Here is a 19049-nt window from a genome sequence, read left to right as displayed (position 1 = left end):
ATGACTTGACGGGCCACTGAAATGATATGGAGGACCGTCTTGAAAGACCACATTGAACAACGTGGCGGACCACGTTAAATGACGTGGCGGACCACATTAAATGAGGTGGCGGACCACATTGAGGTGGCGGACCACATTGAATGATGTGGTGGACCACGTTAAATGTTGTGGTGAACCACATTAAATGTTGTGGTGCACCACATTAAATGATGTGGAGGACCAACCACCTTAAATGATGTGGAGGACCACATTGAATAATGAGGCAGGCCAACTTAAATGATGTGGTGAACCACTTTGAATGATGTGGAAGACCACATTGAAAGATGTGTCAGGTCACTTTAAATGATGTGGCGGACCACTTTAAATTATGTGGAAGACCACATTAAATAACAATGGCAGGCCACATTAAATGGTGTGGCAGGCCTCGTTGAATGATGTGGAGGACCACATTTAATAACGTGGCACATTGAATAACATGGTGGACTACATTGAATGATGTGGAAGACCACATTGAATAATGTTGCAGGCCAGATTAAATAAAGTGGCGGACCACATTGAATAATGTGGCAGGCCATATTGAATGAAATGGCGGACCACTTTAAGTGATGTGGAAGACCACATTGAATAATGTGGCGGACCACTTAGAATGATGTGGAAGACCACGTCGAATAATGTGACAGGCCACATTAAAGGAAGTGGTGGACCACTTTGAATGATTTGGAAGACCATATTGAATAACGAGGCAGGCCACTTTAAGTGACGTGGCAGGCCTCATTGAATGATGTGGAAGACCACATTGAATTACGTGGCAGGCCTCGTTGAATGAAATGGCGGACCACTTTAAGTGATGTGGAAGACCACTTTGAATAATGTGGCAGGCCACTTTGAATGATGTGGCAGGCCACTTCGAATGATGTGGTGAACGACTTTCAACAACGTGGTGGACCACATGAAATGATGTGGTGGACCACTTTGAACAACGTGGTGGACCACATGAAATGATGTGGTGAACGACTTTGAACAACGTGGTGGACCACATGAAATGATGTGGTGGACCACTTTGAACAACGTGGTGGACCACATGAAATGATGTGGTGGACCACATGAAATGATGTGGTGGACCACTTTCAACAACGTGGTGGACCACTTTGAACAACGTGGTGGAGCACATGAAATGATGTGGTGGACCACTTTGAACAACGTGGTGGACCACATGAAATGATGTGGTGGACCACTTTGAACAACGTGGTGGAGCACATGAAATGATGTGGTGGACCGCTTTGAACAACGTGGTGGACCACATGAAATGATGTGGTGGACCACTTTGAACAACGTGGTGGACCACATGAAATGATGTGGTGGACCACTTTGAACAACGTTGTGGACCACATGACATGATGTGGTGGACCACTTTCAACAACGTGGTGGACCACATGACATGATGTGGTGGACCACTTTCAACAACGTGGTGGACCACTTTCAACAACGTGGTGGAGCACATGAAATGATGTGGTGGACCACTTTGAACAACATGGTGGACCACATGAAATGATGTGGTGGACCACTTTGAACAACGTGGTGGACCACATGAAATGATGTGGTGGACCACTTTGAACAACGTGGTGGACCACATGAAATGATGTGGTGGACCACTTTGAACAACGTGGTGGAGCACATGAAATGATGTGGTGGACCGCTTTGAACAACGTGGTGGACCACATGACATGATGTGGTGGACCACTTTCAACAACGTGGTGGACCACATGACATGATGTGGTGGACCACTTTCAACAACGTGGTGGACCACATGACATGATGTGGTGGACCACTTTCAACAACGTGGTGGACCACTTTCAACAACGTGGTGGAGCACATGAAATTATGTGGTGGACCACTTTGAACAACATGGTGGACCACATTAAATGATGTGGTGGACCACTTTGAACAACGTGGTGGACCACATGAAATGATGTGGTGGACCACTTTGAACAACGTGGTGGACCACATGAAATGATGTGGTGAACGACTTTGAACAACGTGGTGGACCACATGAAATGATGTGGTGGACCACTTTGAACAACGTGGTGGACCACATGAAATGATGTGGTGGACCACTTTGAACAACGTGGTGGACCACATGAAATGATGTGGTGGACCACTTTGAACAACGTGGTGGACCACATGAAATGATGTGGTGGACCACTTTGAACAACGTGGTGGACCACATGAAATGATGTGGTGGACCACTTTGAACAACGTGGTGGACCACATGAAATGATGTGGTGGACCACTTTGAACAACGTGGTGGACCACATGAAATGATGTGGTGGACCACTTTGAACAACGTGGTGGACCACATGACATGATGTGGTGGACCACTTTCAACAACGTGGTGGACCACATGACATGATGTGGTGGACCACTTTCAACAACGTGGTGGACCACTTTCAACAACGTGGTGGAGCACATGAAATTATGTGGTGGACCACTTTGAACAACATGGTGGACCACATGAAATGATGTGGTGGACCACTTTGAACAACGTGGTGGACCACATGAAATGATGTGGTGGACCACTTTGAACAACGTGGTGGACCACATGAAATGATGTGGTGGACCACTTTGAACAACGTGGTGGAGCACATGAAATGATGTGGTGGACCACTTTGAACAACGTGGTGGACCACATGAAATGATGTGGTGGACCACTTTGAACAACGTGGAGGACCACATGAAATTATGTGGTGGACCACTTTGAACAACGTGGTGGACCACATGAAATGATGTGGTGGACCACTTTGAACAACGTGGTGGACCACATGAAATTATGTGGTGGACCACTTTGAACAACGTGGTGGATCACATGAAATGATGTGGTGGACCACTTTGAACAACGTGGTGGACCACATGAAATGATGTGGTGAACGACTTTGAACAACGTGGTGGACCACATGAAATTATGTGGTGGACCACTTTGAACAACGTGGTGGACCACATGAAATTATGTGGTGGACCACTTTGAACAACGTGGTGGACCACATGAAATGATGTGGTGGACCACTTTGAACAACGTGGTGGACCACATGAAATTATGTGGTGGACCACTTTGAACAACGTGGTGGACCACATGAAATGATGTGGTGGACCACTTTGAACAACGTGGTGGACCACATGAAATGATGTGGTGGACCACTTTGAACAACGTGGTGGAGCACATGAAATGATGTGGTGGACCACTTTGAACAACGTGGTGGACCACATGAAATGATGTGGTGGACCACTTTCAACAACGTGATGGACCACTTTCAACAACGTGGTGGAGCACATGAAATGATGTGGTGGACCACTTTGAACAACGTGGTGGACCACATGAAATGATGTGGTGGACCACTTTGAACAACGTGGTGGACCACATGACATGATGTGGTGGACCACTTTGAACAACGTGGTGGACCACTTTGAACAACGTGGTGTAGCACATGAAATGATGTGGTGGACCACTTTGAACAACGTGGTGGACCACATGAAATGATGTGGTGGACCACTTTGAACAACATGGTGGACCACATGAAATGATGTGGTGGACCACTTTGAACAACGTGGTGGAGCACATGAAATGATGTGGTGGACCACTTTGAACAACGTGGTGGAGCACTTTGAACAACGTGGTGGACTACATGAAATGATGTGGTGGACCACTTTGAACAATGTGGTGGACCACATGAAATGATGTGGTGGACCACTTTGAACAACGTGGTGGACCACATGAAATGATGTGGTGGACCACTTTGAACAACGTGGTGGAGCACATGAAATGATGTGGTGGACCACTTTGAACAACGTGGTGGACCACATGAAATGATGTGGTGGACCACTTTCAACAACGTGGTGGACTACTTTGAACAACGTGGTGGAGCACATGAAATGATGTGGTGGACCACTTTGAACAACGTGGTGGACCACATGAAATGAGGTGGTGGACCACTTTGAACAACGTGGTGGACCACATGACATGATGTGGTGGACCACTTTGAACAACGTGGTGGACCACATGACATGATGTGGTGGACCACTTTCAACAACGTGGTGGACCACTTTGAACAATGTGGTGGAGCACATGAAATGATGTGGTGGACCACTTTGAACAACGTGGTGGACCACATGAAATGATGTGGTGGACCACTTTGAACAACATGGTGGACCACATGAAATGATGTGGTGGACCACTTTGAACAACGTGGTGGACCACATGAAATGATGTGGTGGACAACTTTGAACAACGTGGTGGACCACATGACATGATGTGGTGGACCACTTTCAACAACGTGGTGGACCACTTTGAACAACGTGGTGGAGCACATGAAATGATGTGGTGGACCACTTTGAACAACGTGGTGGACCACATGAAATGATGTGGTGGTCCACTTTGAACAACGTGGTGGACCACATGAAATGATGTAGTGAACGACTTTGAACAACGTGGTGGACCACATGAAATTATGTGGTGGACCACTTTGAACGTGGTGGAGCACATGAAATGATGTAGTGGATCACTTTGAACAACGTGGTGGAGCACATGAAATGATGTGGTGGACCACTTTGAACAACGTGGTGGACCACATGAAATTATGTGGTGGACCACTTTGAACAACGTGGTGGACCACATGAAATTATGTGGTGGACCACTTTGAACAACGTGGTGGACCACATGAAATGATGTGGTGAACGACTTTGAACAACGTGGTGGACCACATGAAATTATGTGGTGGACCACTTTGAACAACGTGGTGGAGCACATGAAATGATGTGGTGGACCACTTTGAACAACGTGGTGGACCACATGAAATGATGTGGTGGACCACTTTGAACAACGTGGTGGACCACATGAAATGATGTGGTGGACCACTTTCAACAACGTGGTGGACCACATGAAATGATGTGGTGGACCACTTTGAACAACGTGGTGGAGCACATGAAATGATGTGGTGGACCACTTTGAACAACGTGGTGGACCACATGAAATGATGTGGTGGACCACTTTCAACAACGTGGTGGACCACTTTGAACAACGTGGTGGAGCACATGAAATGATGTGGTGGACCACTTTGAACAACATGGTGGACCACATGAAATGATGTGGTGGACCACTTTGAACAACGTGGTGGACCACATGACATGATGTGGTGGACCACTTTGAACAACGTGGTGGACCACATGACATGATGTGGTGGACCACTTTCAACAACGTGGTGGACCACTTTGAACAACGTGGTGGAGCACATGAAATGATGTGGTGGACCACTTTGAACAACGTGGTGGACCACATGAAATGATGTGGTGGACCACTTTGAACAACGTGGTGGACCACATGAAATGATGTTGTGGACCACTTTGAACAACGTGGTGGAGCACATGAAATGACGTGGTGGACCACTTTGAACAACGTGGTGGACCACATGAAATGATGTGGTGGACCACTTTCAACAACGTGGTGGACCACTTTCAACAACGTGGTGGAGCACATGAAATGATGTGGTGGACCACTTTGAACAACGTGGTGGACCACATGAAATGATGTGGTGGACCACTTTGAACAACGTGGTGGACCACATGACATGATGTGGTGGACCACTTTGAACAACATGGTGGACCACATGACATGATGTGGTGGACCACTTTCAACAACGTGGTGGACCACTTTGAACAACGTGGTGGAGCACATGAAATGATGTGGTGGACCACTTTGAACAACGTGGTGGACCACATGAAATGATGTGGTGGACCACTTTGAACAACGTGGTGGACCACATGAAATGATGTGGTGGACCACTTTGAACAACGTGGTGGACCACATGAAATGATGTGGTGGACCACTTTGAACAACGTGGTGGAGCACATGAAATGATGTGGTGGACCACTTTGAACAACGTGGTGGACCACATGAAATGATGTGGTGGACCACTTTCAACAACGTGGTGGACCACTTTGAACAACGTGGTGGAGCACATGAAATGATGTGGTGGACCACTTTGAACAACGTGGTGGACCACATGAAATGATGTGGTGGACCACTTTGAACAACGTGGTGGACCACATGACATGATGTGGTGGACCACTTTGAACAACGTGGTGGACCACATGACATGATGTGGTGGACCACTTTCAACAATGTGGTGGAGCACATGAAATGATGTGGTGGACCACTTTGAACAACATGGTGGACCACATGAAATGATGTGGTGGACCACTTTGAACAACGTGGTGGACCACATGAAATGATGTGGTGGACCACTTTGAACAACGTGGTGGACCACATGAAATGAATTGGTGGACCACTTTGAACAACGTGGTGGAGCACATGAAATGATGTGGTGGACCACTTTGAACAACGTGGTGGACCACATGAAATGATGTGGTGGACCACTTTGAACAACGTGGTGGACCACATGAAATGATCTGGTGGACCACTTTGAACAACGTGGTGGACCACATGAAATGATGTGGTGGACCACTTTGAACAACGTGGTGGACCACTTTGAACAACGTGGTGGAGCACATGAAATGATGTGGTGGACCACTTTGAACAACGTGGTGGACCACATGAAATGATGTGGTGGACCACTTTGAACAACGTGGTGGACCACATGACATGATGTGGTGGACCACTTTGAACAACGTGGTGGACCACATGACATGATGTTGTGGACCACTTTCAACAACGTGGTGGAGCACATGAAATGATGTGGTGGACCACTTTGAACAACATGGTGGACCACATGAAATGATGTGGTGGACCACTTTGAACAACGTGGTGGACCACATGAAATGATGTGGTGGACCACTTTGAACAACGTGGTGGACCACATGAAATGATGTGGTGGACCACTTTGAACAACGTGGTGGACCACATGAAATGATGTGGTGGACCACTTTGAACAACGTGGTGGAGCACATGAAATGATGTGGTGGACCACTTTGAACAACGTGGTTGACCACATGAAATGATGTGGTGGACCACTTTCAACAACTTGGTGGACCACTTTGAACAACGTGGTGGAGCACATGAAATGATGTGGTGGACCACTTTGAACAACGTGGTGGACCACATGAAATGATGTGGTGGACCACTTTGAACAACGTGGTGGACCACATGACATGATGTGGTGGACCACTTTGAACAACGTGGTGGACCACATGACATGATGTGGTGGACCACTTTCAACAACGTGGTGGAGCACATGACATGATGTGGTGGACCACTTTGAACAACGTGGTGGACCACATGAAATGATGTGGTGGACCACTTTGAACAACGTGGTGGACCACATGAAATGATGTGGTGGACCACTTTGAACAACGTGGTGGACCACATGAAATGATGTGGTGGACCACTTTGAACAACGTGGTGGAGCACATGAAATTATGTGGTGGACCACTTTGAACAACGTGGTGGAGCACATGAAATGATGTGGTGGACCACTTTGAACAACGTGGTGGACCACATGAAATGATGTGGTGGACCACTTTGAACAATGTGGTGGAGCACATGAAATGATGTGGTGGACCACTTTGAACAACGTGGTGGAGCACATGAAATGATGTGGTGGACCACTTTGAACAACGTGGTGGAGCACATGAAATGATGTGGTGGACCACTTTGAACAACGTGGTGGACCACATGAAATGATGTGGTGGACCACTTTGAACAACGTGGTGGACCACATGAAATGATGTGGTGGACCACTTTGAACAACGTCGTGGACCACATGAAATGATGTGGTGGACCACTTTGAACAATGTGGTGGACCACATGAAATGATGTGGTGGACCACTTTGAACAACGTGGTGGACCACATGAAATGATGTGGTGGACCACTTTGAACAACGTGGTGGAGCACATGAAATGATGTGGTGGACCACTTTGAACAACGTGGTGGAGCACATGAAATGATGTGGTGGACCACTTTGAACAACGTGGTGGACCACATGAAATGATGTGGTGGACCACATGAAATGATGTGGTGGACCACTTTGAACAACGTGGTGGACCACATGAAATGATGTGGTGGACCACTTTGAACAACGTGGTGGACCACATGAAATGATGTGGTGGACCACTTTGAACAACGTGGTGGACCACATGACATGATGTGGTGGAGCACTTAAATGATGTGACGGAGCACGTTGAATAAGGTGGCAGGCCACATGAAGTGATGAGTGTGGTGTAAGAGAAGTCTGTCACTTGTCTTAACGCTGTGGTGAATAATGTGATGACAAACAGTTGGATGGTGCAGACGGAGCAGAAGAGGAAGAACATGTGGAACCTGCTGAAGAAGAAGCAGCTCCAGAGACAGAGAAGGCAGAGTGAGTAGTGAGAAGCTCCACCCGTCTACTTCACTCTAACGCTTTTTTGGTCACCTCCCCAGCACGGAGAACCGTGAGAAGACTGAGAAGGCGGAGCCTGAGCCCGGGCCGGAGGTGAAGGAGGAAGAACCCGAAGAGACGGAGGAGAAGACTGTGAAGATGAAGACCAAGAAGGAGAAGAAGCCGCTAGAGGAAGGCTTCGAGCTGTGGAACGAGCTGGAGGTTCAGAGGGTGAAATTCATGGTGAGTATGAGAGAATGACTTCCTGTGCAGACCATGGACTTCCACTTCTGTCTCTCCTTCTAGAACTACCTTTCCAGAAACTTCTACAACCTGCGCTTCCTGGCCCTCTTCATCGCCTTCGCCCTCAACTTCATCCTGCTCTTCTACAAGGTTTGCTTTTTCTTTATCAAACATCTCAGGACTTGTTTAGCCATGCAGAACCTGTGACGAGGATCCTTAGAACATCTGCCAAAGGGTTCCTACCTCCACTTCACACTTATGGAGACATTATGATGCTCTACTTTGGAGGCTACAAAGCCAGGAGGAGAAGAATGCAGATTTACCTTGTAAACAACTTGATACTGTATTTATGGAGTATTTTATATATACAGTGGTGGTCAAAAGTGTACATACACGTGTAAAGAACATGATGTCATGGCTGTCTTGAGTTTCCAATCATTTCTACAACTCTTATTTTGTTGTGATGTAGTGATTGGAGCACATACTTGTTGCTCACAAAAAACATTCATGAAGTTTGCTTCTTTTATGAATTTATTATGGCTCTACTGAAAATGTGAGGGTCAAAAGTATACATACAGCAATGTTAATATTTGCTTACATGTCCCTTGGCAAGTTTACCTGCAATAAGGCGCTTTTGGTAGCCATCCACAAGCTTCTGCTGGAATTGTTGACCACTCCTTTTGGTGCAGTTCAGCTAAATGTGTTGCTTTTCTGACATGGACTTGTTTCTTCAGCATTGTCCACACGTTTAAGTCAGGACTTTGGGAAGGCCATTCTAAAACCTTCATTCTAGCCTGATTTAGCCATTCCTTTACCACTTTTGACGTGTGTTTGGGGTCATTGTCCTGTTGGAACACCCAACAAGACCCAACCTCCGGGCTGATGATTTTAGCTTGTCCTGAACAATTTGGAGCTAATCCTCCTTTTTCATTGTCCCATTTACTCTCTGTAAAGCAGCAGTTCCATTGACAGCAAAACAGGCCCAGAGCATAATACTACCACCACCATGCTTGACGGTAGGAGTGGTGTTCCTGAGATTAAAGGCCTCACCTTTTCTCCTCCAAACATATTGCTGGGTGTTGTGGCCAAACAGCTCCATTTTTCATCACATGGACAAAGATAAGACCTTCTGGAGGAAACTTCTGTGGTCAGATGAAACAAAAATGAATCCCAGGAACACCATTCCTACTGTCAAGCATGGTGGTGGTAGTATTATGCTCTGGGCCTGTTTTGCTGCCAATGGAACTGGGAGCCTATCTCAGCTGCATTCGGGCGGAAGGCGGGGTACACCCTGGACAAGTCGCCACCTCATCGCAGGGCCTATATACAGTATATATATATATATACAGTATATATATATATATATATATATGTATATATATGTATATATATATATATTGCCCCTCGAAACAGAAGCGTGTTCGCTGCTAGTTTGACATTGTAGTTTATTAGCTACAGCTGTTTCAGCGAGCTCATTATAGCTAGCAATTTCAAAAAATAGGAATTACAAGACTCTAACATGGCTAATGTAAATTCTGGAGGTAGAATAGCCGTCTAATCATTTATGAAATGTAGTAAACTGTCAAGTCTGTTTGCTGCTAGTCTGATTTGTAGTTTACCAGCAACAGCCATAGACATCTTATAAGTAAACGCAGCATTGGCTGCTGTGACGCGAGAAATTCGGCCGCCATCTTGAAGTGGTGATGAGGAGCCTAAACTGACAGTTTAGCGTTTTCCTGCTCAAATGAGTGGACTGTTGAAAATAGGAATCGGGGGGATTACTTTTCACAAGTAAGATTTAACATTAACATACTATTGGTTGTATTTTGTGAAAAGAATATTACCACAGAGTTGAGAAGGAGCAAAGATCTTCAATAGTACTGAAATCCTAGCCGCTAGCAAACAAGAGTATGACCATAATAGAATTGCTTGTCAATGAAATTAATTACATTTAAAAATGTCATACTTGAATAACATAAAGTTGAAATAAATGATGAAAATAAAGACAGAATTTGGTTTTATTCTGAATCCAGTGAAACAGATTGGTGGTTTTAGCTGATATAAAGACTTTCAGGTGTTTATATATGTTTATGTTGAAGTATTTGGCAGACGCTTTTATCCAAAGCGACATACATAAAAAAATACATATAAAACAATCATTGTAAACATGATCATTTAAGGGAAGAATGTAATACAACATATCAATACAAAGTGTCAAGACAGAATAAACTCTCTGCTGCTGCAGCAACAGAGATACAGTCTATAAGATATATAGATATCTAATGTATTCATACATTGTTTATGTAGGATATACGCATGTTTATATAACCTAATCATATTGTTTCTTCAACTTTAAAATAGCTGACCGTTTTTTTCCCCCTTCTCTGGGATTATATTCCCAGTTTTGATCTCGGACGTCTGGTCACGTATAGCGTATAAGAATATTCTATTACTGTTAAGCAAACTATGAATAATAAAACACGTGTCCTTTATCATAGCTACACGTATGACAAAAAACGTGTGAAAATCAGTGGTATTCAGTGAGGTAAGGTTAATTAAATGCGCTGACAGTTCATTGCTCCTGCCAAATGTATTGCACTGAGTGGAGCGGATCACCACTCCAAGATGGCAGCCCTGCGTCTCGTCAGCACCAGTAGGCAGTAGCGCTCCATACTGCATCTACTTATAAGATGTCTATGGCTACAGCCGCATTAGCTAGCTCATTATAACCAGCTATATAACACAACTATATTTTATACATGGATAATCTAAATTCCGAACGTAGAATAGGCATCTAATCAATTATGAAATGTAGTCAACAGTAGTCAAGTCTGTTTGCTGCTAGTCTTGAAATTGTAGTCTACTCGCTACAATCGCGTTAGCTAGCTTGTATGACGATTTTTAGATAAAAACAACACTTTAAACATGGCTAATGTAAATTCCGAAAGTAGAATAGCCGTCTAATCATTTATGAAATGTAGTCAACAGTAGTCAAGTCTGTTTGCTGCTAGTCTTGAAATTGTAGTCTACTCGCTACAATCGTGTTAGCTAGCTTGTATGACGATTTTTAGATAAAAACAACACTTTAAACATGGCTAATGTAAATTCCAAAAGTAGAATAGCCGTCTAATCATTTTTGTGATGTAGTAAACTCTACTAAAGTCTGTTTGCTGCTAGTCTGACATTTTTGTGTTCTAGCTACAGCCGCGTTAGCAAGCTTGTATGACCATTTTAGGATTAAAACAACACTTTAAACATGGCTAATGTTAATTCTGAAAGTAGAATAGCCATCTAATCATTTATTAAATGTAGTCAAGTCTGTTTGCTGCCAGTATGACTTTGTAGTTTACAAGCTCCATCCATGTTAGCTAGGTCATTACAACTGGCAATTTTTAAAATAAAAAAACATTCTGAACATGGCTATTGTACATTTTGAAAGTAGAATAGCCATCTAATCATTCATGAAGTGTAGTACAGTAAACCCAAGTGAAGTCTGTTTGCTGCTCGTCTGATTTGTAGTTTACTAACTACAGTTGCGTTAACTTGCTAGTTATAACCAGCTATTCTAAAATGAAATAAACATTTTAAACATGGAGAAAATACATTCTATAAGTAAAATAGCCATCTAATCATTTATGTAGTTTACTAGCTACATTCGTGTGAGCTAGCTTGTTATAACGAGTCATTTTAAAGTAAAAACCGCATTCAAAACATGGCAATATTTACGTGGAGTAGCAAAGGATTGCACGGAGGGGGAGGGGCTAAGACAAGGAGTACCTTTGGGACGTGTCCTTACTATGGTGGCCCACTGGGATCAAACATCATTTGAAGTCCATTCAGCACCAGTCAAAGGTGTCTTTTCTCCTCAGGTGTCTGTCAGTCCACCAGACGAGGACGACTTGGAAGGTTCTGGTCTGTTCGAGGGCTCGGGACTGTTCGAAGGTTCCGGCGCGGATGAGGAAGGATCCGGCTTTGAAGACAGCGGCGAGGACGAGGACGACGACCAAGGTCCCATGTACTTCTTCCTGGAAGAGAGCACGGGGTACATGCAGCCGGCGTTGAGGTTCCTGAGCATTGTCCACACCATCATCTCCTTCCTCTGCATCATCGGCTACAACTGCCTCAAGGTGACCTCCAATCTTCCCTTTTGTCCACTGGTGGCTCTCACACACTTGCTGTCTCTCCAGGTTCCTCTGGTCATCTTCAAGAGGGAGAAGGAGCTGGCCAGAAAGCTGGAGTTTGACGGCGTCTACGTGACGGAGCAGCCCGAAGACGACGACATCAAGGGCCAGTGGGACAGATTGGTGCTCAACACTCCGTAAGTTCATAACGTTACTACGTAAGATGGCGTGCGTTCAAAGTTCATTACGTTACTACGTAAGAAGACGTGCGTTCAAAGTTCATAACGATACTACGTAAGAAGATGTGCGTTCAAAGTTCATTACGTTACTACGTAAGAAGACGTGCATTCAAAGTTCATTACGTTACTACGTAAGATGGCGTGCGTTCAAAGTTCATTACGTTACTACGTAAGAAGACGTGCGTTCAAAGTTCATTACGTTACTACGTAAGAAAATGTGCGTTCAAAGTTCATTACGTTACTACGTAAGAAGACGTGCGTTCAAAGTTCATTACGTTACTACGTAAGATGGTGTGCGTTCAAAGTTCATTACGTTACTACGTAAAATGGCGTGCATTCAAAGTTAATAACTTTACTACGTAAGATGGCGTGCATTCAAAGTTCATAACGTTACTACGTAAGATGGTGTGCGTTCAAAGTTAACGTTACTACGTAAGATGGCGTGCGTTCAAAGTTAATAACGTTACTACGTAAGATGGCGTGCATTCAAAGTTAATAACGTTACTACGTAAGATGGTGTGCGTTCAAAGTTAACGTTACTACGTAAGATGGCGTGCATTCAAAGTTAAAACGTTACTACGTAAGATGGCGTATTAAAGAGATGGCGTGTGTTTAAAGTTAATAACGTTACTATGTAAGATTGCGTATTAAAGAGATGGCATGTGTTTAAAGTTCATAACGTTACTACGTAAAATGGCGTGCATTCAAAGTTAATAACGTTACTACGTAAAATGGCGTAATAAAGAGACGGCGTGCATTCAAAGTTAATAACGTTACTACGTAAGATGGCGTAATAAACAGACGGCATGCATTCAAAGTTAATAACGTTACTATGTAAAATGGTGTATTAAAGAGACAGCATGCATTCAAAGTTCATGACGTTACTACGTAAGATGGCGTGCGTTCAAAGTTAATAACGTTACTACGTAAGATGGTGTGCATTCAAAGTTAATAACGTTACTACGTAAGATGGCGTGCATTCAAAGTTAATAACATTACTACGTAAGATGGCGTGCATTCAAAGTTAATAACGTTACTACGTAAGATGATGTGCGTTCAAAGTTAACGTTACTACGTAAGATGGCGTGCGTTCAAAGTTAATAACGTTACTACGTAAGATGGCGTGCATTCAAAGTTAATAACGTTACTACGTAAGATGGCGTGCATTTAAAGTTAATAACGTTACTACGTAAGATGGCGTATTAAAGAGATGGCGTGTGTTTAAAGTTAATAACGTTACTACGTAAGATTGCGTATTAAAGAGATGGCATGTGTTCAAAGTTCATAACGTTACTACGTAAGATGGCGTGTGTTTAAAGTTAATAACGTTACTACGTAATATTGCGTATTAAAGAGATGGCATGTGTTCAAAGTTCATAACGTAACTATGTAAAATGGCGTGCATTCAAAGTTAATAACGTTACTACGTAAGATGGCGTAATAAACAGACGGCATGCATTCAAAGTTAATAACGTTACTATGTAAGATGGTGTATTAAAAGTTCATGACGTTACTACGTAAGATGGCGTGCGTTCAAAGTTAATAACGTTACTACGTAAGATGGCGTGCGTTCAAAGTTAATAACAATACTACGTAAGATGGTGTGCATTCAAAGTTAACGTTACTACGTAAGATGGTGTGCATCCAAAGTTGATAACGTTACTACGTAGGATGGTGTGCGTTCAAAGTTAACGTTACTACGTAAGATGGCGTGCGTTCAAAGTTAATAACGTTACTACGTAAGATGGCGTGCATTCAAAGTTAATAACGTTACTACGTAAGATGGCGTGCGTTCAAAGTTAACGTTACTACGTAAGATGGCGTGCGTTCAAAGTTCATAACGTTACTACGTAAGATGGCGTGCGTTCAAAGATCATAACGTTACTACGTAAGATGGCGTGCGTTCAAAGTTAATAACGTTACTACGTAAGATGGCGTGCGTTCAAAGTTAATAACGTTACTACGTGAGATGGCGTATTAAAGAGATGGCGTGCATTCAAAGTTAATAACGTTACTACATAAGATGGCGTAATAAAGAGACGGCGTGCATTCAAAGTTAATAACGTTACTACGTAAGATGGCGTGTGTTCAAAGTTAATAACTACTACGTAAGATGGCGTATTAAAGAGACGGCGTGCGTTCAAAGTTCATAACGTTACTACGTAAGATGGTGTGCGTTCAAAGTTAATAACGTTACTACGTAAGATGGCGTGTGTTCAAAGTTAATAACGTTACTACGTAAAATGGCGTATTAAAAAGATGGCGTGTGTTTAAAGTTAATAACGTTACTACGTAAAATGGCGTATTAAAGAGACGGCGTGTGTTTAAAGTTCATAACGTTACTATGTAAAATGGCGTATTAAAAAGATGGCGTGTGTTTAAAGTTAATAACGTTACTACGTAAGATGGCGTATTAAAGAGATGGTGTGCATTCAAAGTTCGTAACGTTACTACGTAAGATGGCGTGCATTCAAAGTTAATAACGTTACTACGTAAGATGGCGTATTAAAGAGATGGAGTGTGTTTAAAGTTAATAACGTTACTACGTAAGATGGCGTATTAAAGAGATGGCGTGTGTTTAAAGTTAATAACGTTACTACGTAAAATGGCGTATTAAAAAGATGGCGTGTGTTTAAAGTTAATAACGTTACTACGTAAGATGGCGTATTAAAGAGATGGCGTGCGTTCAAAGTTAATAACGTTACTACGTAAGCTTGCGTATTAAAGAGATGGCATGTGTTTAAAGTTCATAACGTTACTACGTAAAATGGCGTGCATTCAAAGTTCATAACCTTACATAAGATGGCGTGCATTCAAAGTTCATAACGTTACTACGTAAGATGGTGTGCATTCAAAGTTCATAACGTTACTACGTAAGATGGCGTGTGTTCAAAGTTCATAACGTTACTACGTAAGATGGCGTATTAAAGAGATGGAGTGTGTTTAAAGTTAATAACGTTACTACGTAAGATGGCGTATTAAAGAAATGGCGTGTGTTCAAAGTTAATAACGTTACTACGTAAAATGGCGTATTAAAAAGATGGCGTGTGTTTAAAGTTAATAACGTTACTACGTAAGATGGCGTATTAAAGAGATGGCGTGCGTTTAAAGTTAATAACGTTACTACGTAAGATTGCGTATTAAAGAGATGGCATGTGTTTAAAGTTCATAACGTTACTACGTAAAATGGCGTGCATTCAAAGTTCATAACCTTACATAAGATGGCGTGCATTCAAAGTTCATAACGTTACTACGTAAGATGGTGTGCATTCAAAGTTCATAACGTTACTACGTAAGATGGCGTGTGTTCAAAGTTCATAACGTTACTACGTAAGATGGCGTGCATTCAAAGTTCATAACGTTACTACGTAAGATGGTGTATTAAAGAGACGGCGTGCGTTCGAAGTTCATAACCTTACATAAGATGGCGTGCATTCAAAGTTAATAACGTTACTACGTAAGATGGTGTATTAAAGAGACGGCGTGCGTTCAAAGTTCATAACCTTACATAAGATGGCGTGCATTCAAAGTTCATAATGTTACTACGTAAGATGGTGTATTAAAGAGACGGCGTGCGTTCAAAGTTCATAACGTTACTACGTAAGATGGCGTGCGTTCAAAGTTCATAACGTTACTACGTAAGATGGCGTGCGTTCAAAGTTAATAACGTTACTACATAAGAAGGCGTGAGTTCAAAGTTCATTATGTTACTATGTAAGATGGCGTATTAAAGAGACTGCATGCGTTCAAAGTTCATAACGTTACTACGTAAGATGGCGTAATAAAGAGACGGCGTGCATTCAAAGTTAATAACGTTACTACGTAAGATGGTGTATTAAAGAGACGGCGTACGTTCAAAGTTCATAACGTTACTACGTAAGATGGCGTGCGTTCAAAGTTCATAACGTTACTACGTAAAATGGCGTGCGTTCAAAGTTAATAACGTTACTATGTAAGATTCAAAGTTTATAACGTTACTACGTAAGATGGCGTGCATTCAAAGTTAATAACGTTACTACGTAAGATGGCGTGTGTTCAAAGTTAATAACGTTACTACGTAAAATGGCGTATTAAAAAGATGGCGTGTGTTTAAAGTTAATAACGTTACTAAGTAAAATGGCGTATTAAAGAGACGGCGTGTGTTTAAAGTTCATAACGTTACTACGTAAGATGGCGTATTAAAGAGATGGCGTGTGTTTAAAGTTAATAACGTTACTACGTAAGATGGCGTATTAAAAAGATGGCGTGTGTTTAAAGTTAATAACTTTACTACGTAAAATGGCGTATTAAAGAGATGGCGTGCGTTTAAAGTTAATAACGTTACTACGTAAGATGGCGTATTAAAGAGATGGCATGTGTTTAAAGTTCATAACGTTACTACGTAAAATGGCGTGCATTCAAAGTTCATAACGTTACTACGTAAGATGGTGTGCATTCAAAGTTCATAACGTTACTACGTAAGATGGTGTGCATTCAAAGTTCATAACGTTACTACGTAAGATGGTGTATTAAAGAGACGGCGTGCGTTCAAAGTTCATAACCTTACATAAGATGGCGTGCATTCAAAGTTCATAACGTTACTACGTAAGATGGTGTATTAAAGAGACGGCGTGCGTTCAAAGTTCATAACGTTACTACGTAAGATGGCGTGCGTTTAAAGTTCATAACGTTACTACGTAAGATGGCGTGCGTTCAAAGTTAATAACGTTACTACGTAAGATGGCGTAATAAAGAGACGGCGTGCATTCAAAGTTCATAACGTTACTACGTAAGATGGCGTGCATTCAAAGTTAATAACGTTTCTACGTAAGATGGCGTAATAAAGAGACAGCGTGCATTCAAAGTTAATAACGTTACTACGTAAGATGGCGTGCGTTCAAAGTTAATAACGTTACTACGTAAGATGGCGTGTGTTCAAAGTTAATAACGTTACTACGTAAAATGGCGTATTAAAAAGATGGCGTGTGTTTAAAGTTAATAACGTTACTACGTAAAATGGCGTATTAAAGAAATGGCGTGTGTTCAAAGTTAATAACGTTACTAAGTAAAATGGCGTATTAAAAAGATGGCGTGTGTTTAAAGTTAATAACGTTACTACGTAAGATTGCGTATTAAAGAGATGGCATGTGTTTAAAGTTCATAACGTTACTACGTAAAATGGCGTGCATTCAAAGTTCATAACCTTACATAAGATGGCGTGCATTCAAAGTTCATAACGTTACTACGTAAGATGGTGTGCATTCAAAGTTCATAACGTTACTACGTAAGATGGCGTGTGTTCAAAGTTCATAACGTTACTACGTAAGATGGCGTGCATTCAAAGTTCATAACGTTACTACGTAAGATGGTGTATTAAAGAGACGGCGTGCGTTCGAAGTTCATAACCTTACATAAGATGGCGTGCATTCAAAGTTAATAACGTTACTACGTAAGATGGTGTATTAAAGAGACGGCGTGCGTTCAAAGTTCATAACCTTACATAAGATGGCGTGCATTCAAAGTTCATAATGTTACTACGTAAGATGGTGTATTAAAGAGACGGCGTGCGTTCAAAGTTCATAACGTTACTACGTAAGATGGCGTGCGTTCAAAGTTCATAACGTTACTACGTAAGATGGCGTGCGTTCAAAGGTAACGTCACTACGTAAGATGGCGTGCGTTCAAAGTTAACGTCACTACGTAAGATGGCGTGCGTTCAAAGTTAATAACGTTACTACATAAGAAGGCGTGAGTTCAAAGTTCATTATGTTACTATGTAAGATGGCGTATTAAAGAGACTGCATGCGTTCAAAGTTCATAACGTTACTACGTAAGATGGCGTAATAAAGAGACGGCGTGTATTCAAAGTTAATAACGTTACTACGTAAGATGGTGTATTAAAGAGACGGCGTACGTTCAAAGTTCATAACGTTACTACGTAAGATGGCGTGCGTTCAAAGTTCATAACGTTACTACGTAAAATGGCGTGCGTTCAAAGTTAATAACGTTACTATGTAAGATTCAAAGTTTATAACGTTACTACGTAAGATGGCGTGCATTCAAAGTTAATAACGTTACTACGTAAGATGGCGTGTGTTCAAAG

At 42.4% G+C, this 19049-nt stretch overlaps 1 protein-coding gene across 1 annotated transcript in view; it reads left to right on the top strand.

Moving 5' to 3' along the window:
- The window catches only part of ryr1b (ryanodine receptor 1b (skeletal)), a 297504-nt gene that overhangs the window by 250930 nt on the left and 27525 nt on the right, over window positions 1-19049 (top strand). Inside the window, exons 93-97 of the mRNA XM_062060917.1 lie at window positions 8282-8364; window positions 8427-8607; window positions 8671-8757; window positions 12477-12734; window positions 12795-12925. Coding sequence (XP_061916901.1) covers window positions 8282-8364; window positions 8427-8607; window positions 8671-8757; window positions 12477-12734; window positions 12795-12925 — 740 coding nt within the window. The remainder of the gene's footprint in view (window positions 1-8281; window positions 8365-8426; window positions 8608-8670; window positions 8758-12476; window positions 12735-12794; window positions 12926-19049) is intronic.

Source organism: Entelurus aequoreus, linkage group LG10, assembly GCF_033978785.1.
Source record: "Entelurus aequoreus isolate RoL-2023_Sb linkage group LG10, RoL_Eaeq_v1.1, whole genome shotgun sequence".
In the NCBI taxonomy this organism is placed as follows: Eukaryota; Metazoa; Chordata; class Actinopteri; order Syngnathiformes; family Syngnathidae; genus Entelurus; species Entelurus aequoreus.
The sequence above is the reverse complement of the archived record's forward strand: the minus strand, read 5'-3'. Positions and strand labels throughout refer to the sequence as shown.